At 42.5% G+C, this 22,368-nt stretch overlaps 1 protein-coding gene across 1 annotated transcript; it reads right to left on the bottom strand.

The window, feature by feature from the left end:
• Nucleotides 1–378: 378 nt before the first annotated feature.
• On the bottom strand, nt 379–21,943 carry YWHAQ (tyrosine 3-monooxygenase/tryptophan 5-monooxygenase activation protein theta). Its single transcript, XM_066547222.1, has 6 exons — nt 21,812–21,943; nt 20,423–20,801; nt 5,483–5,606; nt 2,964–3,127; nt 2,502–2,597; nt 379–1,448 (listed from the first exon to the last, which is right to left on the bottom strand). The coding sequence occupies exons 2-6, from the start codon at nt 20,714–20,716 to the stop codon at nt 1,389–1,391; spliced, it is 738 nt and encodes a 245-aa protein (XP_066403319.1). The 5' UTR covers nt 20,717–20,801; nt 21,812–21,943; the 3' UTR covers nt 379–1,388.
• Nucleotides 21,944–22,368: the final 425 nt, after the last annotated feature.

The raw sequence follows: 22,368 nt of genomic DNA, 5'->3' as shown, positions 1-22,368 counted from the left end.
AGCTGGAACACTGTAATGAAATCCATCAGGAAAAACACAAGGGAACACAGCAGAGAACTCCAATAGATTCCAAAAAATTGCATCATTTAGATGAGAATATTTGCAAGCCATGAAAGTGTATCAAGAAATTGGCTATCTTTTCTTAGTTCACTACTAAGGTGAATCCGTTTCCTCCAGTAAATTTAGTTATTAAGAAGTCCACATGTCAGATTAACTATGAAAAGTTATCCAGGGTATTTTTTTAAAACAAGTTCCTTTAAAGGCAGACTTTTAAGAAGTATGCAATAAATTTGAGAAAGACATTTCCAGCACAAGATACTTACTTTTTAAGTTCAGCCCTTAAGTTACTATATGGAATTGTTACAAGTCAACAGTAGGTGGTTTATAAAATGTAATTTTATTTAATGTTACTTTGCTGTTACAGAGGGCATAACATTTTCACAAGGCTTTTTTGGGACTACAATCAATGATTAGCAACACACAATAGTGGTCCAAACTCTCTAACAATCACTGGACAAACTTGACACCTTCTCACATGTGCACAAACCTGCATGGAAAAGTACTAAATTTTATACTTGGACATGTGAACTTCAATTGGTTTTCCCATTCCAGTGTATTAAGAAATGACATGCACTTTAGTCTGCCAAAAAGCACTGCCTGTACTCCAGCAGTAACATGCTGCTTCTAATACATAGTAAAGTGAATACCAGAACTACAAAGGCAGGAGTGTAAGTGAACTTTTATTGGGAAGGGATATCAACTTAAACAGCAGCAACTGAAGATTAAGAGAAGCCCCTGTTTTTGAACACACAAGCTTCTGTATTACATGATACGGGAAGCAACTCAATTTGTGGTTTTCCAAACTTTAAATGCTCAACTTGATCTGGCCCAAAACTTCCATATTCCTACTGAAATGAATACACAGTAGCATGTGAAAGTCAATTATGGAAAGGAAACCCTGCAGAATAAGAAGGGAATGTGGAGAATTAAATGCTATGTGGAACACTCTTTAGTTGCAATTAACTACATTTTCATATCTTACTGTAATACAAAACACAGTCAACTGGCAGGAACTGGTTCAGATTTGTTTTTAAATACCAGGTACACTTTAGTCCGCTACATAAGTGTTTGGAAGTTACTCATGTTTATATGAAATGAAGCTATTAATACTTTTCTACAGCAGTAACCGCACACCAGGAAGGCCAGGACAAACACAAATCAAGGAATGGAGTTTTCCCAAAGCTGCAGTGTGAAAAGACTATAAATTGATTTCCATACACATGGATGGGTTTTCTTTGCTATAGGAAATCCAAGTGGAGCTATAAGGAATGGAGACGTGTAAAAAGGTTTTTTGAGAAGGAAAGGGAGAATGACGCCCCACGTGCAGTTTAGTTTTCTGCACCTTCTGCAGCATCACATTCTTCTCCTGCACTGTCTGATGTCCATAACTAGAAAGAAAAGAAGAACAGTGTCAGCTTTCAGAAGTGTAGCTTGAATTCCAAAAAGAGACAACTACTGAGTGTAAGGAAAAGATAATTCATTAGACTTAAGGATGCCCACAGAGTACCAGTGCACTGCACTGCACAGCCCTGGCTGCCAGCACTTGCTGGGGCAGAGGTAACTGGACAGAGCTCCCCACGCAGGGCAGGGCACAAGGAGCTTTTCCCCTCAGGCACAGCAGACACGTTCTCAATGGCTCCAGCTCTTGTGCCTAACAGTGAGCTCTGCCATAGATCCCAAGCCATTCAACATCCTCAACAGCACCTCCAAGGGCAACTTCCATTTCAAACACAGCAGGCTGAATTCTGCAAGTGTAGATTGCCACTCTGGCTATCGAAGCTAAGCACTTCACTCTGCTAACAACAGATACTTCTACTGAAGGACTACTGAAAAATAGTAAATGTTGTTGTAATTTTAAACACAGTAATTATTCAGAGAGGATATTCCCCAAAAAATTGCCATAGTTGCATATTTTAATACAATTTAGTTGTTCCATAAAGCAGTTTCTTAAATGGTTCAACATTATAATAACATACTCAAACAAATGATTTTATTCTTAGTACACTGAAATTTCAGAGCTTTTGAATGAAAATCACAACAAGTCAAGCAAGCTACACTGGATGCACACCAGGAGAAACTTTGTTTTGAGGTAGTCATCAAAAAAGTTTGAGTAAAATTCCCTGATATGTCACAGATGACCTTTTTCAATTCCTTGTCCTATCTTATACATTAGGTTGGGCTGAATGCCCCTTCTCCCCTCTACCATAAACACCAGGAAGGATGTGAGCTAACCAGGCTGCTTTTCCACATTACACAGCATGAAGTTGTACATCAACTTACACAACATTCAAACTACGTTATGAAAAGGTATCATAGGCAAACAGCCCAAGTCAGTGCTGTGCTGTGTCTGAGAGGAAAATAAGTGTTTTTTTCCATCACAAATTCAGTCTAAGCAAACACCTGGAGAACAGAACCAGATAATACATAAAAAGGCAACTTACTGTTAGGTTGTCTCTAAGCAACTGCATGATGAGAGTACTGTCTTTGTATGAGTCTTCGTTCAGTGTATCAAGTTCTGCAATTGCCTCATCAAATGCCTGGAATAATTAAATCATCTTTAGCCTTCCTATTAACTGATCATTAAGCAAGCAGAAGCTAAACCTATCAGAAAAGGTAGCTTAAAAAAAAGGTAACATCAGACATTAAATGACCTGCTCTACTTGAAACAAAACCATATTAAAGACATAATAAATTTTCAGCAGCATGGGAAGCTTTTAAGTCACATTGTAAATACAGCCTGCTTGTACCCCTTCAATCCCACTAACAATACGAGCTAGGAAATCAGAAACTTTAAACATGATTATTTCATTCACAAACTCTAGGAAGCAATAATTCATGCAGTTTTAAGCATAAACTCTCTTCTAATTTCCCTGCAGGTATACTGGGAAAAAAAAGTTACTTACTGTCTTTGCCAGTGTGCAGGCAAGCTCAGGATTGTTGAGAATCTCATAATAAAATACAGAGAAGTTAAGAGCTAGACCCAAGCGAATTGGATGTGTTGGCTGCATCTCCTTCTTGCTGATATCAAATGCCTCCTGATAAGCTCCCTGTGAGTTTTCTATTGTTTCTGTAAAAGAATGACAAACAAAGTGGTTTTGGGTTTGTTTAAATTTTTTTAAAGATATTTCTACCTAGATCACTCCATCTGTAGGAGACTCTACAGTGCTGCATGTAAACTGGTTCTTAGGAAAACAGTGCACTTAACTTTAATCAAAGTAATGATTATACACCCATCTTAAGTACAGCTGGCACACTGACAAAGCACAAGGAGCAAACTAAGCTACTACAAAGGTATTCAAGAGAATAAATACGCAGAACTTGGTAAACACAAGCATCCAAGACTACTTCAGTCTTCAGTGGTCTCTGATACTTTGGGGGTGCGGACAGGGGAAGCATTTGTTCATTACTTTTTCTACAGAACTTGTACTTCATTCCTTTCTCAGGATGGACAGGTTCATGTGAGTTATGTGTGCAGAGTAAAGAAGGCCCAATTCCTTGAGGACGTTTGGAAGGCATGTACAGTATGTTCCTGAAAAACTGAAGGTTTGCCTCCAAAATCTGCGTGTAGACAGGTCAAGATTAAAAGCCCCAATGTTGTGCCCAGAATAACTGGGACAAACACCACAGAGAAAAGAGGTTATCAGGTCAGAGAGTACTTCAGGAGTGCTACCTATAATCTATTCCAGATTTACTTCTGATAGACAACCAAAGGGCCAACAGCTGCCCTAAACATGCTGCAGAATGGAAGAAAAAGAAAGGTCATTGTCAGAGCTCAAAATACTCGGTGAGGGAGCCAGCTAGTATTGGCACTGCTCCAGCAAATGCTAGTAAAAGAACTTGGTAAGTAAAATCTAATAAGTATTGAAAAGAGTCAAGACTCAAGTAATGAGTACCAAAGGACTATCCATTAGTTGAGAACAGGTGAAAGAAGGCAAAAGGCTAGCAAATCCTGGAGATAAATTAACTTTTAAGTACATAAAATATATTTGAAGCTGAGAAAATAAACAGATGTTTTGAGGTGGAACATCAGAAACGCTTAAGGTCTTGAAGTTTGTAAGAAGTTCAGCAGAAAAGTCCGCATGGTGATACACGAACTGTAACTTCAGAGCTAAACCCCAGCAGGATCTGCTAACAAGGTTGTATCAATCAACCTCTCCTGCACTGTATCCCTATCAGCACGTGTGGCATTTAACTGCAGTCATTTTAGCAAACAGGAGCTGGTATTTCTATGCTTGGACAAGCCCAGATTTGTAGCTGTTGCTTGAGACAAAGTATAAATCAGATCTTTGGGAAAGCCAAAGGCAGTTTTTTTCTCTGCTACCCATGGACTTGTTGCTGGCGCTTGAATCAAATTAAGGGTTAAGAATTTCTAAATGCAACACATTAATGCAAAGACTTTTACTCCATTCTGTATATTTTCATCTTTGAATGTGAATGCTCCTACAACAGAGGCAGACTAACAAAGCCTTTACTGAAGAGACAACCAGCCCCATCCTCCCACTATGCACTGCCACCGGTTTCAGGCGGCCAACAAGGACAGATCCTGCCACACCCAACCCCAGGGGACACCACAGCATCCACGGGTTCCAGCAGTCCCTCTCCTTGGTGTCACAGCATTACTGCACAACTAATTTTAGTCTGTTATGTAGAAACAGATCACTAGCTTATGCCATTCCAAGAGTTTTTAACATCACAACACTATCTGGGCACCTTGCAAGACAGTTTTAATAATTAATTCAATACATCTGCTCAATACAGAGTTAAAATCTTCCCCAGAAGAGGCTCCCGAGGTACTTACAACTACCCATGCACCTGTTCTAATTCCTAGGAAAGGACTACAGTCTCAAGATGCCCAGTATCAAGTGGCAGTTTCCAGGATTTTCCTGCTGAATCCAAAAGGGCAAACTAAAATTCCCATTAAAATCAATCATTTTAGAGTACAGCTCATGCTTTTTTGCTAGAGTATCAGCCTAGCAATTTTGTTGCTTCTTTATAAACACAGGTGACTGCAATGAAGTCTGCTTCACAGTGAAATGGTTAAATTTTAAAGACCAACAGGAATCAACCATGGAGTACAAAATGTTACAGAGATTTGTTTACTTGCCCCAACCAACTTAATTTTAGTAAACCATTATAAAAAAGCACCATTAAATATATTATCGTACCTTCACCTACATTGTTTTCCAGAAGATTTGAGTAAGCATTACGGAACAACTCTTCAGGAATTTAGGGTAGATGACAGGAACACCAGCTAAAATTCCCAGGCATACTTAAGGCCTAGTCAGATTTTGCTCTCAGTCTGTATGAAAACTGGAGCTTTCTGACTGAAACACAGCTAACTTATGTGAATTTGGAGTCTGTGTATTTCATTTCCTGGCCCCTCACCCACGGACCAGAGCTGGGAAAGACCCAAGGTACTTACGTTTTCTGTCATCACCACAGGCAACCTCAGCAAGGTATCGGAAGTAGTCTCCCTTCATCTTCAGGTAGAATACCTTGCTCTCTGGATTAGTTGCATTAGCTATTAAATATTTGTCCAAGAGCTCCTGAAACCACAACAAAACACACATTGGCACATGGCAAACACCACTGCAACTAAGTTCAATCTACTCTCCCAGATTTGAGTTCATCCAGTTTGGATGGACTCAAACGTTTGCTACAAGGCTAAACGGAGTTCTAAGGCACATTTAGAGCTAGAACAGGTGCACACTTATTCCAACAAACTGAGTTGGCACACAACCATTAAGATGAACAGCCAACTGGCCTATCAGACTGCAAGTAACAAGGAAAGGTTTACTGATGTACAGTTTCAGGACCAAATTTAGTTTCGGGATATACACTTCTCATTTCAAAAACGCTGCAAATGAGTAAGCTTTTACTGGAAAAGCAAAACACGACACAAAGTTTCAAAGCTACTTTTTTTTTCATCAATTCTGTTTATTAGACTTGTGATAAGGAATCTCCAGCCCACCTACCACATGGAGTCAAGGATTCAAACCCATTCAGTCAGCAGCCAACCTCACCAAACTGCACCAGCTCTTCACAAGGTTCTAAAGGAACACCTGGCTGCAGCACAGCAGGGAGGCATCCTCATATCCACCTTGCTATTCCCAGAATGGAAAGAGCTATACGGTGCTCTCCAGCACACCCTGAGCTGCTGCAAACATCACTCCCCTTGTCCACAGCTCCCCTACCTGATACCAGAAGGACAAGGAAAGGTTTGCAAGCCTTCAGCAAGAGAAGGTAAGTCTCTCTCCAAGGCTGCAAGTCATCCTACGACAAGGGTGAAGAAAGGAGAGAAGAGGTACAGGACTTTCCCTCAGAGAACAGGGTAGCTCAGAGAACTGACAAGCAGCAGAACAGCTTCTGGCTGACCTTGCCCCTGAACTCCAGAGATTTACCCAACTCATTACTACAACCACCCATGTTCTCCAGAGTTGACAAAAGATGCAAGTGAGTTCAGACACACTCAAGGAAACCCTGCAGTACTCAGAGAAATTTCACAGTAGGAATGTAAGTGATAAACATCTGCATTTACTTATTTGGAAAGTGAACAGGTCAAAAAAGGAGCAGAAAGTTTCCACAAGGCTTGCAGCTGGCTAGTTAAGATTTTTGTTACATGAACATGTATCCAAATACATGAAGCAGCTACAAAGGAAATATTCAAGGAACTGTTAGCTTTCTGCACAAAAATCCTTAGCACTTTACTACTTGACTACTAAAGCACTATAATCAAATCAAGCTAATTTTAGACACAAACATACTCCCTATGCACACCACCACGCCATTATTACTTCCTTTAATGATCAATAGAAGCAGAGCAGTCCAATTCAAAGTGCTTACTCAATCCAAGTCCATTTGAGGTTTTGGCAACTATTTTCAACTGACACTTGTGGAAGGGTACTTCAAATTGGGTTAAAAAAGCATTTTTGCATCCAAACTCTATGTGTCCCATGGATGCAACACTGCAGTGCCCAGACAAGCTGCCTCAGAGATCCCCACCAAGGCAGTAAGGCAAGCAGAGTGTCATACCTGCCCTTGATACCACCCTAGGGAAAGCAGCAGAAGGTAAGATGATACCAAGCCTGACACACCCTTGCACCTACCAAATCAAAGACAGACGTTTTTAGGAGTTTGTCTAAGGCTATAAAACCACTGCCAAAGCCCAGACACTGGCTATTTGGCAAAGGCATAAGTGAGGAATCTGTGTAACAGTTTAACACAGTCAAGCATGCAGGGGCTTGAGCAAACATATAGAACAGTACAGCTCACTGGTGTTATGGAAAAAGCAGCAAAACCTTAGGTCTGTTTCAAAAGAAGAGTTAAAAGGTAGTAGGCAGCTGGGTAATACAACATTGGATTAATACTGTTATTGTGCATGAATCATTCCATACTGGAATGAGTTATTCCCATTTTACAAATTTCTGCAAAGAAAAGAACTTCACATTTTGGCTCAATGTTTTCCTGCTACTTTTCTCCTATGACAATGTCCACGTCAGCCATAAAAGTGCAACACTGCACAAACCAGTTTCAGTCTCTGAGACAACAACGTGGTAACCTCAAGTCTAACGTCTGAGTTTGATTTTCCAAGAAACTGCCCAGATTGATGAAATGTGACACATAATACACCTGTGGTTTAGAAAGGTTCCTTAAATCCATGATGTTAGAAGAGTAACCACCAGCCTCCAAAAGCCATCCTAGGGTTGGGACTGCATTAAATAGCAGAGATGTGAGCTATCCATGTGCTCAGATGAACTGTGCCACAGTCTAAGGAGTGCTGACCAGAGAAGCAGTGAAGATACTATATAGCATTTTAAACCAGGTATTTTGCAAAACTCTATCTTTGAGTCATCTTTCAAATACTGAAATATAACTTTCAAGATGGTACAACTACATCAACAAGGAACAATCAGGCATTTTTCTTTTATGCTTTCCAAAACACAGAAATTTACTGTATACTTAGCCCACAATAAGTATTACACATTTCATTACAAAATTCTGTCTTTGGAGAAGCTCTAGCTCTAGAGCTGATATGGCTTGGTTATGGCTGAAAAACACTTAACCCCTGGCATCTAGTGCACACTAAAGAATGTTACAGGAAAGCTTTAGCGTGGCCAATTTAAGCCAAATCTGAAAGCTACACTCCCTACTCCCCCCGCCCCACCCCCGATGGCATAGGCCACACACTTTTTCTGGGAATATGAAAGGATTTTGCTGTGCCAGCCCTCCACAAGCAAGAAGCACTGTGGGCCTGTGTGTCAGTGCATCCCTAAAATGCTGCCTTCGTTACGCACATCTGATAACCAGTGGCTCTGTCCAAACTTCAGAGAAACTTAGAGAAAAAGTGATGCAGAGAATGAGCTGTAGTTTTTCAGACAGCAAAGAGTGGGTTATTTCCTAGGCACTTCTCAGGTGGAGAAGCTCAGTAGCCCAGCAGCTCTCACTCCCAGTTCATCTTAAGGGCCTCCTAATCCTTACATAACACAAGTAGGAAGAGACCTGTGTCTTTTCCTTCAGCTAGGGTGGAACATTCTCCTTCTGGACTTTACATATTCAGTTTTGTTTTTTTAATAGCCTCAAATGGAACAAGATCTCATTTATGAATCATGTAAGTTAGAACAGAATCCAAACAGACTTTGAGTGAAGCTGATTATTTATCAGGCCAGATGTTAATCTTTCAAATCAATAATTTATTTGGTGTACTTCATGAGCCATTCATCTCAGGATTATCGTAACTTCTTGGAAGGCATCTTACCCTCCCTCTCAGAGACAAAATGCTGGTGGGGTAGTGAGAGCAGACAGCACAGTAAGCCAAATTATTTGCTTTACACTGCTGTGAGTCAGTAAGAGCCAGGAAAACTCGATTTCCTGCATCTCTTCTCTCATCTTTCTTCACCTGGACATTTTTACCTTTCCAGCAGAGAGAAATTAGCCAGGAATCCTTATTTTCAACATCAGCTGATATTAAGTAAAATGGCTACAGGCACGCAAAGCAATGAAGCAGACCACAGAGAGCATCAAAATTTTTGTGATTTTACCTAGGCAGAGATAAGCACTGCAAGAGGCATGATTCTGGGATGAAGTAAGGCAATACAGTAGTAGGCTGCCATCCATGCTCACATCCAGTGAATCTGCCCATCCCTTTTATGTATTAAAATACAGCTGCCACCATCATTTAAGAATTGCAGCTCTTCCCATCACCTTCTAAACCAAGCCTTGAAAAACCAGCCATGATGTGCTCTGCAGCACAAAATATGCCTCAGAAGCTGCATGAAAGCCACACAATGTCCAAGCTGCTGATCTGCCCTGATGGGGATGCCTCTCAGAACCAGGAGCAGGAATCAAAGCTCTATCCTCAGACCAGACCCTTTGTGTCCCACTGCAGTTGCATTACAATGGGTTTGCAGTGTGACAGGCTGTGGTTGGCAGCTGCTGCCTCCCCCACACTGCCATATTACGCTCAAGTGGCACGCTGGTCCTCCTAGAGCGTGACAAGATTTCCCACTCCTCTTCTCCTAAGTGTTGCTCATCCATCTCAGTTTACTTCTACCTTCACAGTGTGCAAACACTCTTGTCATCCTAACAGCATCATATTCTCATATATGATATTCTTTTCCCCTCCCATGAAAGGAAGGTTTATTTATCTACTATAGAGATGCCAGCAACAAAGGGCTGACGCTCCCTGGAACAGGTCTGCAGCTGCGTGAAGAAGCCATGGGGAGCAGGCTGGGAGCCTGGCAGCTAGATACTTCTTCCCCTTTCTCTCTCCATTGGCAAACATGTTCCTCTACATGCAACTGAAACTTACATTTCAATTGCCTTTTTGGATCCTTCTCCACTCTACTCTTGCTCTTTCCCAGCTAGGTAAGTATCCTCTCAGTCCCCTTTCCCTTCTGTTTAAGTAGGCTCAAGGGTTGAGCACGCGGTACTCACTGACCACTGCAATTAACCCGAGCCAGAAATATTAAGTATATCTGCTCTCATCACTTCCCCATTTTTTCAGCTTTATGAAAAGCAAGCCCTGAAGGAATGTGAGGTATACCTTTACCTGAAGGTATGTCTGACACAGACAAAGCAGCTCCCTGAAGACAGAGCTCCTTAATAATAATTTTTGTTGTGTGCATCCAGCCAACCTCACCTTGCAACACACTGGCACACCTCCCCTGCAATTCATGTTCCAGTCCCACTCCACACATGCTTCCTGTTCTGTCTTTTCAGGGCAACACCTCCTTGAAAAAGCTGACATCATAACAGAAAGTCCCACTTTCTCCCCACCTAAGCCTATTTTAAAAAGCAAGACTGGTTGAGACATTAAGTTCAACTATAGTGTACACTAAATACTTTCTATACAGTCTAACTACAGGGTAGGTTCAAGTGGCAGAAAAATACCACTTTTATCTGGTCTGTGCTGTTCTCTCTTCCCACATATCCAGCTATAAAAAATCTCAACAGCAAAGATAAATTTGAAAAAAAAGCATCTTGAATACCCAACTGACCTTTTAAGTTTCCTTCAGCAGTTGTGCCATTTAGACTTGGGCTTCAGTAAGACTAGCAAGTATATGAGTGTAAGTCTCCTCATATATTCCAATATCACGAGCTAGTGAACATATTCTTCACACTCAGCCATTCAATACCAGAGGATAAACGTGAACCAGGTCAGCTCCAGACATTATCTACTCATCACAACTAGTTTGAGGCCAATTTTCAAAGGACATTAAAGACATCATGTGCCTAGGTACAGACAGGAGTTCACAATGTGGTAAACTCAAGTAACCTAAAACATTTACAATGCCACCATCACTCAGATGTCAACATCTATGACATGTTTGGGTCACAACACCAGCACCAAGTTATTTAATGTTATGCTATTAAAAGACAGATCTACATTGTCATTTGCAGTCCTCACTGAGTACAGTTTATCATTAATTTTGTTCCACTAAAAGGAAAAAAGTCAATGTAAAAGCAACCATCAGAAACAGCAAAGGTCTCCAAAAGTTTGTCCCATCAGTTAAGCTGCTGCATGGTATTTAACAAGGAGTGTGTTGATGCGCTAAACAGCTGGCACACAACTTTCTGAATGAAGTCTATGTTGGATAAAGTTTGATTTTTTCAAGTCAGACTGTTTCAACAATACTCTTGAGCCTTAAGCCCACGTATCTTACTTCAAGATGTCTAAAATTCCTTATTTCAGCACCATCTCCATCTTCTGTGAATGTAATTTTAAAGGCTATTTTTAAAAGTGAACATCTTAACAGTTTGTGTGAAGTAATTGGCATTTGCAGGTTTTAGTAATTAAAACAATGTCCTTCACCTGGCTTGAACTCATATGACACAAAAAGTATATAGAAAAAAACCCAAAAACTTATAGTAGTAATTTTTTGACAGAAGAACAAACTAGTAAATATCAATACTTATAAAATCAAAGAAATTATATTCCTCCTTACTGCATAATGAAAAAGTTCAATTATATGGGGGAAAAAAAAGAAAAAAAAGAAACCAAGTTGAACTTCTGCTCAGCACCTTTTAGCTGTCCAAGTGTTCTCAGACCTGCCAGCAGAGGAGGTGCTGTCATTCCAGAATACCACTTTTTCACAGGTTTTACAGGAACTAGACTGAGTTTCATTGCTGTTTCCTAGATGTTTCTTTGTTTTCTCAACTGACACTGAATGTTCTCTATTTCGAGCTCTTAAGTGTTTTTGGGTTGTTTTGTTTATCGAGGAGCACAGCCGCCAGGAGCACAGATGTTACCTGGGTCACAGCAAGTAACTGATTACTTAATGTTGTACCAAACACTAATTAGCCAAACCCCACAGAACCAAAAAGTCACATGTGAGTGAAGAAACTGTTTCAAAATAAACCTGTTTTGAGACAAGGTTCCTAAAAATAATACACAAGGCAGAGAGTGCATGTCAACACTTCTAGCAAGTTACCTCACCATCCTGAAACATGGATTCAACATCAGAGTCCCATCTAGATGAGCAGCCTGCATCTCACAGGAACACCATGAGTGAATGAGGCTACATGAATTCAGGGCTGCAGTATGCAAAACATTTGAAAAAATTATTCCATCTCAAGTATTTTTGATGGTCCATTCAGACTCAATATGAAAAAGACCTAGAAGCAGCATAGACAGAAATGGTTCCCACCCCAACTGCAGTCAAAAAGCAAAGCTAAAGATGGTGAGGCAGCTCAGACCAACATAATCACCTAATATAACTTAAATGTGAATTTAAACACATCAAATATTTCAAAGTCTCTGACAGCACAGATGATTGGGGTGGGCTCAGACCTTTCAATAAGGCTTCTACTCACAAATGACTGCCTGTTTTAATGGTCTAGCAGAGTAGTATTTAGGACTTCTTGACTATTTTAAGTAAAATCAGTCATTCCAAAGTCCACAGTATGACTCACTGAAACCTAGGTGTTTTTTAACGTTCAGCAGTTGTTTTCTTGACAGGAAAGGGAGAGTCCCCTGCTGCAACAGTAAGATCGCTTTACTTTCAACACTGTAATTCAGCGGAACCTTCAGGAGTTCTTCCCCCTTCAGGATTCAAGCTCTCTGCATCAACTCCTTTTGGGAGAACATTAAGTGATTTTCATACAGACCTCTCCAGACTAACAGTGTTTCAGTTTATGTATTGAGGAAAATATGTGTGTACCTTTCCAGTAATGGCATGGCCTTAAGATGACCTGACAAAGCACTACTGAAAGCAGAGACAAACGTACCCGACATGAAAACAGAGAGGGTGACCTAATTCATCTTTTCCATTTGGTTCCATGTCTTTGTCCATACAGTTGTAAGAACTGGCAGCCAATACCTAGGATTGGCCCTGAATGAAGTATCTGGAATCTCACTTAACAAATGCACTGAAAGCCTGAGCTGCAGCACGTCTGCCCACACTATTCCCACCTGGGGCTGAGATTAATTTAATCTAGAATTTACACTCACTGCTTATACTTCTCCTCAAGTTAGAAAGTTCTGCGGTCCCCAGAGAACTATGTAAGCCAGGAACTAGAAATGTATGGAAATACAAGTTCTCCTTTCTACAGATTTTTCAGACAAGATGAACAATACAGTGAAAGTCAGAGAACTATTTAAGTTTTTATGGAAGACCCTAAAGTTTTCCAGTTTCCCTCCATCAAATGTAGAAATGAGTATTAAAAAAGAAGTCATTCCTCTTTTCAAAAATTATAAATTTTTGATGAATTAATGGCCATACAGCCAAAAGCTTTCAGAAAAATTCCTTGGTATCTGACATTTATCTCAGATTGATTCTAACATTCTTCCATGACTGCGTTTCACATATTTCTAATTCCTCAAAATACTTCCAAGTGCTCTTCTCCTCTTAGCAAACACACATTTTAGACACCAAATCCTTCCCTTCAGAATCCTGGCCATCTAAAAGCTTCTTTCAGCATCCACTCATGACATTGTATAATATGACAGAATCAAACAAAAAACTCTAAATTTTCATTTGAAAACACTTTATGCTCTGCAGCTACAGAAGCCTAGAGGTAAGACTGAATGACTGGCCAAGGTATAGCTAGACTAACAGCACTCAAGAGGAACAGCAGCACACAGGAGTTATGTGGTCTTAGGTACATTGCCCTTACAGAAAGGGCAATTTTGACTTGCTTTAGTTCTCATCTCTCTTTGGGAGCTCTTGATCAGAGGCTTGGGATCACTGAAACTCAAAAGGGTAACACAACAGATGCACTTTCTTCCCATTGCATAGTGTAGCTTGGAAGAGCCTTTTGCATCATCCAACTTTATCTTGAAGGAAACCCAGCAATGTACTATTTTACTCAGTCTATTGGGACTGTGATTGGGAGCGTGCCAGTAATTTGTTATTCCCCAAATGAGACAATTTACAACAACTTCCTGAAGAAGTTTTGTCCAGGAATGATGTGGCTGTCAGGCAGGTAAGAGTATATATAGTGTATTTAGAAAAGCTATTATTAAAGCAAATGCAAATTCTTCTGTTTTCAGAGCTGAACACTACTCATATATCAGGCTACTTCAGTGAATGGATCATATAAATTAAAGGAGAGAATAAAGAGCAATAGAGCAAATAATAAACCCTTATCAATATTAGAAACTGGTAAATCAAACCCTTGATTACTTAACAAATTTAGAGACAGGTACAAGCAAAATCATAGCTAATTCAGGACTTCCAGTTCTTAGATCTTGACACCTGATGTTTTGGTGGGTGCACAGACTACAAGATGTGAAACTCAGCACTCAAATTGTTTTGGTGCCTCTCCTATGTGCACAGCTCACACAAACTGGGCACTGTTATATATTCAGATATAGAGGATGGGTTAGCAAATGACAAGCTTACAAATCCTCAGTATGCACAGCTGAAGTGTTCTCATGTTGGTTCCAGCTTCCTGGGATGCAGAAAGGATGAGGAGGAACTTCTATATCCCTCCAATAAACTTGGTGGAGCTATACTGAGCATCACAAATGCAGTGCTCAAGAATAGTTATTACTTACCCTACCTTTGTGACAAAATTGGCTTCAAGTTTATTGGCAGTAAGAAAGCACCCGGCCCCTCAGTCTGAAAGGCCAAGAGCATAAAGCTAAATATCAAAACATTGATTAATGAAGCACGCACCTTCACCTACCAAAGTATACCCATTCACTTTTACCAGCCCTTCCTCTGCTGTTTTCTTTGCTACCTTCCTCTGAAAATCAGGCATCCCCCCACTGCTGAAACCAGAATACCAAGTTACAGTGCCTGTACAGAAACTGTACAATTTACTCCTTTAATACTGTACTAAACAACCCCAAATGGCATAATGTCAAAGAAATCAAGTGTAATAACCTTCAAACTCAAGTGTGTTCTTTTCCCATCAAGCTCTCTCTCTCTTAAATACAGCCTCTGCTGTGTTTTTCTTCAGAAAGGCACCTCATCACATTAGTATCCAAGGTAGTAGAAGTGCCTGTGAGACAACTGTCTAGCAGGTAAGCCTGACAGTGATTTACAAAATCTGTTAAAAGCTTCACTGCATTAGCAGAAAAACAGAATTTTTGGTTTTGTTGTCCAGTTCGACCTAGTGAGCACATCCTACTTTCTCAAGGCCACCAAAGCCATAAATGTCCTCCAAGAAATTAAGTAACTCTAGACAGCATTCAGCTGTAAGGGGAGGGGGCAGCAAGCAATGACTGCATGGGATGGAGGCTGCAGCTCCAACAGAATTCCTTGAACTATTCTCAGCTGGACTCTTGAACAGTTACAGTCTGTTCAAGAACCTCAGTGCACTGTAGGCTTTGTTCCTGCAAGAATCAGACCCTTTTCAGAAATGATCAAGTTTCCTTTGCACAAGAGTGAGGATTCCAGCAGCAGATTCTATTGAAAGATCACAGAGAAGGTAAGAGAAGGTAAAACTATGAATAAGTTCAGATCTAAGTTTCAAGCATATTACACTAAAAAAAAATTAAACTATTAAGTTCCACAATTCTTACCACAAATGTGTTGATGGTTGCTAGAGGTTGTGCTAAGAACACAAAGGAAAAATCATCTCTCTCTCTCTCCACAAATTACTTTTCACAAAAAAAAATTTTTTATTCCAAACTATTCATTCAATTCACATTCACTCCACAATTCTGGACTTACCAAGAAGTAACATTCCCAACCTGACTTTTATGAAGTAGCCTTTCCCTTTATTCAGTCACTTAAGAATAGCAGCTCCTTTAACTTAAAAAAAGCTTAAAAGTCTACTTGCAACACTGTCCCCAACCACAAGTAGGACAACTAACTCAAGTTCAAATGTAATATTAAGTGATTAGCATGCCTGACCTTCAAAATAAAACTGCATCCTACACAGTTTCCTGTATCAAAAGACTATATGTAATATCCTTTTATTTACGGGTTTCATGTCTATACCACATACATTTCTGTACAAACTCTCTTCCCTGACAATAGCAACACAGAGACAAAGAATTCACAAGATATGAAACTTTGGCAATTGTTTAGACAGCATCATGAAGCTGATACCTACTGAATATGGCAAATTTCTCCATGTGCAAAAAAACCCACAAAGATTTCACTTTTCTGTAGGCCAAAAGTAACAGTAGGGAAGAAATAGGGCTATGGTCAAAGTTATTCATCATCAAGACATCAGATATTTTAGCTGATATGAGGAATCTATTTGCTACTGCATGAAAATGCCAACTTCACTTTCAATGATCTCTGAACTTGTGCTGTTGAAACAAACTGCTCTACCTTCTAGCATGGAGATTTTTGTTCTACTCATTTTAAGTGACTAACTTTAGAACTAGATCAACAAAATGGGTAATAATCAGAAGTGGACAGATTTTTTTACTCATTTTCATTCGCTTTTATTGTTTCTTAAGTATGTGAAGCAGCAGCAAGAACACTGCAACCTCGGGGAGGAGGGAGGTAGGAAGGAAGGAAAGGGGAGCTGGCAAGAGCAACGCACCAATACATGCTTTCAACAATTAACAGTAAAGTCTCAGAAAATCAAAGCATCCCACCAGCCTTAAGACATTAAAAAACAGACATTGCACACCTATAGCTCAAAACTATTTCATTGCAGGCACTGCCACAGGGTGGCAAAAAGAACCAACAGCACAAGTAATGTGACTGCTCCATCATTTCTCAGAGTTCACAATGCCATCGCTCATTTCATGAGAAACAAGGCATCGTGGGCCTGACACAACACAATGTAAAAACGTTTACAGAGGACACTGTGAAAACTGATGTTGAGAAACAACTTAAAAGCCTCAGGTATGTAACTTTTCTACACAAAATTTGTTAAGAATATTTAAAAAACACTTTAACACTTCAGCTAGAGACAGGCGAAGTAATAATCAAGACACAGTTGTTTTCAAGATCTAATGACTTTGCATATTCATCAAAATTTAAACTGTGGGCAAATAGTTACCAAATCTTATCTCTATTACTCCACGAAGAGCTCCAACACATCAGGACCTAGAAACTGAACACATGCAAACAGGCACAAAAACCGTCAAGCTGTAAGTGGAGAGTGCTTCCAGGCAAGGGCTGCTGTCTTTCCTGCCTTCACATTACTGCTAAAGAACAAAGGAGCCTGAATGCAACACAAGTTATAGCCATGCAAAACGACCAAGGCTCTCAGAAAACCCACCAGTTTAATCTACCTTCCCAGAAAGGTTCCAATTCAGAAGTTAACTTTTTAAAAAAACTATTGTCACTGAACAGTGGAGTGTGCATAAAATTAAGCAGATCTTATACTGTGTGCTCCATCTTCAAAGTTCCCCACATCATTTCACTAATTATAGGAAAGTTGCTGCTGCATCCACCCCTTCTACATTATCTAGTACCTGTCTTGAAATCACTCAAGTCAAGAGAAAGCAACATGAACTTTGTGCTCAGAGTATATGAATCAACATAGTGTAACTTTATCTTGAAAAAAATTAAGTTGCTAACCTGTTTTAGTCAAGGAGAAGTGAGTTTCAAGAACAGTTTTAACTATGAGTCATAAGGGATGATTCAATATTAACTCTCTACATTACCAAAGAATTAGTCAATCAATACAGAGAGTTCAGCAAAACTCCTATGTACCTTTCAAATAAAACATTTATGCAAGTTGTTTGACAGCCATACCATTTCTCTATTAAAGAGCTACTCTCATCTGAAAGACCAGTCATAAAATTAACAGCTAAAAAGCATTCAGATCATGCCTACTTATAAGGTAGGCAGTTAAAGAATGTCAGTTAAATAATCAGTAAAAGCTTTATTTTTATGCATATACCTATATACAGATATCTCAATGTAATTCTGAATATTTGTATTCTAGTGGTGATTAAATTTAAGTTCCTTATCAAACCATGACCTGAAACAATGCCTACTTAACTGGCTTGGGGCATTTTTTTGCAGGAAAAAAAGTAATTACAGATTCCGTGTTCATGCCATTTTAATAAAAAAACTAGGAGCATTTTTAATGCTAGCACAAGTACTTATACATGAAGATTTAGAAATATGCCACACCAGCAGTTAAAAAAAAACCTTTTGAAAAAACTGTTAGTAGTATGACTAACAGCAGTCACACTCCACCCAACACACCCACCCTTGCTAAATCCAAATACTCCAGATGACAAGCAACCTTTCCATACTATTTGCCAGCAGTTGTTACAGTTTAGCTGCCTTCCTAGAATTAAAAAAAGCATCTCTGAGATTCAGCTGAAGAGATCTGAAAAAGCCACAAGCTGTTACCATAGTACTAGTACAGAAAAAATTATCATTCAAAGGAGGAGCCAAACCCGTGGTGTGGCTCAGCTTTAGGAAACCCATCCTTTGTAACGCCTGCTCCTCCTGAATTCCAACCTCTCATATGCTGACTCATGGATCATGAGGAGTGGTAGATGGAGAGGAAAGGGAGGCAATCAGAAGAGGACAGAACTGCACATGGCCCTCAAAGGAAGAATAAAAAAAGGAAGGCTTGCAGTAGATAGCCGACACCTCCTCCTACCAAAGGAAGGCACATCTTTGCAGCAGGTCAGGACAGGACAGGAAAAGCATGCTCAGCTGCAGGTTTTGGTCTTCACTACTTCCTGCAGCCTTGCAGGCCGGAAGGAGAGAGCTGCCAACAGGCCATTGCTGAGAACAGAGAATGACTAGAGTGCATTGAACAAATCATCTAGCACAGGAAGAGCTTGCTTTCCCTACACTGGAGGTCTGTGCTAGCATGGCTACCAGAACAGCTGCTGGCCACCATCAGATGGGGTGCAATAACTTCAGTAGAGACACTGTGTGAAGGGGTTCACGCCTCTCCCTATGGAAACACGAGTTCCTTGTCAAAATGGTACAACCAGTATGAGATTTTATGCATCACCTTCTCCAAGGCACTAGATTTGGTTAAAGGACAAAGGGAGATTAAGAAATCTGAAGAGTGAGCCTTACATGGAGGTCCCAAGAAATTAGTTCTGAAGCGGGGCACTGAGTAGAGAAAGAAGAGTGACACAAATGCTGGCCCTTCATCACACAGGGTTCTAGTGAAACTTTTGTCACAGGAAGCAGGAATCCTACAGAAGTCCCATCATTTTCACAAGGGTTAAAGTTTCAGAATTTCAATACACCTGTAACTGGAAAAACAATTTTGCTCTTGTGGAAGGCATGGGCTCTTAAATGTGCTAAGGAATTAACTAAAAGCTAATAAATACGAAAATTATTTTCAAGACAACTCACTTTGATTTAGAAAGAAAGAACAAACCTAGGTGGCAGCATACAAGGAAGCATACAGGTATTTTCAGCACAATCCAAAGAAGCATTCCCTTATACGTGAGTCAGAACACTTAATCAAGAAGAAAAAATCAGTTACTTCCAGACTAGTTACCTTTAAAGTCACATCTCCTAAACAAATCTAGAATAAATTTACCTCAAAATTGTCTATTTCCTTATAGACTTGCTTCCTCCTGGTCTCACATTAGCAATACTAGACACCGAAAAAAAAAGGTAACTAAGAGGAGCAAATCAACCCCTGAAGCTGATCTGCCACAGAATTACTACTGCATTATACACATGCAGTTTCTTGCAGATACAATTCCCTAGTCATGTAGAACTGGGTCCAGCAGCCTCCTCACTGCTGACACACAACTCTTGAGCTCCCACTACAGTTCTCCTATCAATATCATCTGGAATTCTGCTGCTTCCACAGAAATGTACTTCTGGGTTTAATGCATGCTTAGGGTGTCATTCCAGTCTTTACACCTTAGCTTTACATTGCCCGATAATTACTGCAAACTCATCTCAAAGATACCCTGAAAAGTCAGCTTGTATCTAACAAAGACAATTTCTACATGTCTCTTTCCCCCCTTCAATACAGATGTTTAAGTTTGTAAAGTCAAACTTATAACATTCCTCAGAATGTCTCTTGAAGATCCCTTTAGAGTATTCTTCTTCGTGAGGAAGTTAACAAAATGCACACATTGTTTCAATGTTTGTAGCAAGTTATTAGCTGATCTGAATAAAAGGGTTTTCACATTTCCAGCTTATCTTACAAATAGGCTTACTAACCACAGCAGAAAGGCTAAATTCTCTGTATCTCTGCAACTACCTGGTGAAATACTGCATATGGATCACTCCACCCAAAAATGTACCTCACAGACACCCAAAACCGACTATCTCAAATGCCTCTACACATATAGGGCCAAAAACATAGTGCAGCTGATCCTCCTCATCACGGTGACCCATGTAAGCTTGTAGAAGTTATGGTACTGACCTCACCTACTCCAGCACAACACTGCATGATATGCCCCAACCGAGTTCCCAATGCTTCCCCCAGTACGGCAGCACACTTAAATAGTGCATTTCTTTACCTTAAACGAAATATAAGAAAAAACAAAGTCCCCACTTACCAGCACCGTGGTGCAGATGGACCTGAGCTCAGACTCCACCTTCTCCCGATAGTCCTTGATAAGCTGCATCTTCTTGTCACTGGTGTCTGTCTTCTGCTCGATGCTGGAGATGACCCTCCAGGCCGAGCGCCGCCCCCCCACCACGTTCTTGTAGGCCACGGAGAGCAGGTTGCGCTCCTCGTTGGACAGCTCGGCCCCTTGCTCCGTTACTGCCTTCATGCAGGTGGCCATGTCATCGTAGCGCTCGGCCTGCTCAGCCAGCTTGGCTTTCTGGATCAACTCGGTCTTATCCATGGTGGCTGGCAGTGGGACAAGAGCAGTGCAGTAGCAGAAGAAGCTGGAGATGTCACACTATCAACAAGAGAATGCACCTCAAAACCTGACAGAAAGAAGACAGCAACCATGATGCCAGGATAAACACCACCGAACACGATCCTACAGCACCCACTGCAACCCAGCAAAAAACGAGAATTACTGTGAGCCTTGCCTTCCCTTCCCCATCTCCAGGTTCTCTTCCAGGAGAGGCGGACTGCAACATCCTGCCCTTCCACTACGGGGACTCGTCCCAAGGGTCCACCCCTCGGGAAACCACGACCTAGAAACCCAGGCGGAGAAGTCACACTCAGTCGGTGCTATCCAAGGGACGGCAGCCAGCCGCCCAAGCAGTGGAAATAGCTGCTTTTCCATCAGAAAAAAGTCATCACCCCGCTTTTCCTTCGTGCCCTACGTGAGCATATTAATATGCCCTCTAACAGGGACTGTGGAATGATTCCTGGTTACCACCCTGCCTAAGGCCCTCGCCCAAATCCCTGCCCCCGTGCGTTAGCAGCCCTGCGGGCGAGCGCCGGAGGCAGGCGGGCATGAATGCCGGGACTGGCGGGAAAAAATACATAATAAAAGCAGCAAGACGAGCTCGGCGCCGGCGAACGCAGCAGGGGTTAAACCCCTCCAGGACCCGCCTCCCTAGGGGCGAGCGAGGCCGGGGCCGCGAGGCCGGGGAGGGGGCACCGGGCGCTTCTCCTCCCCGCGGCGGGGCGCGGCGGACCCAGGCCTCCCGTCTGCCCCGGCGGCCGCCGATCCGGACCTCGGCGCGGCGGGGGCCCCGCGCTGCCGGCGGGGAGCGCGGCGGCTCCCGGTACACGGCAGCGGGTGCGGTCTTGGGCTTAGCGGCCGCGTCTCCTGGGACGGCGGGGGGGGGGCCGACGGAGTCCCCGTGGCGACGGGGCGGGAAGAGGAAGCGGCAGCGGGTGCGAAATGGCGGCGCTGGATGCACCTCCCGCTTCCCGGGGCTGCCGAGCTCTCCACGCCGCGATCACAAAATGGAGGACGCGGCGGGAGGAGGCAGCGGAGCGGGGCCCATCCCGCCGCCGGCCGCGGCCCCGCGCTCACCTGGGTCCGCCGGGCTGTGGGGCCGGGCCGCACCCGGTCGGTGCCGCGCTCAGGGCTGTGGCGGAGAGAAAGAGCCGCTCCCGTCTCGGCCGAGCCAGCGCTGAAGGGCGTTGGCGCGCGCACCGACCCGCTGCGCGGCCCGCGCCCACGCGGCCAATAGCGGCCCAGCCTGCGCGCCCGGCTCCGCCCCCCCGCGCACCGCCCGCCAATCGGAGAGGAGCGCGCCGCCGCGGGGGCGAGCGCGGGCAGGGCACGAGCTCGGCTGGGCCCGTGGGCTGCGGCTGGGGCCACGGGGTTTCCTCCAATGAGATCCAGGGTGGGGTGACGTCACTGTCGCCATGGTGACGCCGCTACAACCCCCCCCCCCCCCCCACCCCGCCCTCGCCTCTTCCCCCCCCCGCCCGGCGCCCGGGACCGGGAAGGGGACCGGGAATGGGGGATGGAGGGGGTGGCGGGAGCGGGGCCCGGGGCTCCCTGTGGGAGGGCCCGGCCGAGGCGGTGCCCGTGCCGGCAGCGGGGCGGGAGCGGGGGGGCGAGGCGGTACCCGGGCCCGCAGC

This window comes from Molothrus aeneus, chromosome 3 (genome assembly GCF_037042795.1).
Source record: "Molothrus aeneus isolate 106 chromosome 3, BPBGC_Maene_1.0, whole genome shotgun sequence".
Classification (NCBI taxonomy): domain Eukaryota; kingdom Metazoa; phylum Chordata; class Aves; order Passeriformes; family Icteridae; genus Molothrus; species Molothrus aeneus.
Note: the sequence above shows the minus strand (reverse complement) of the source record. Positions and strands in the feature narration are given on the sequence as shown.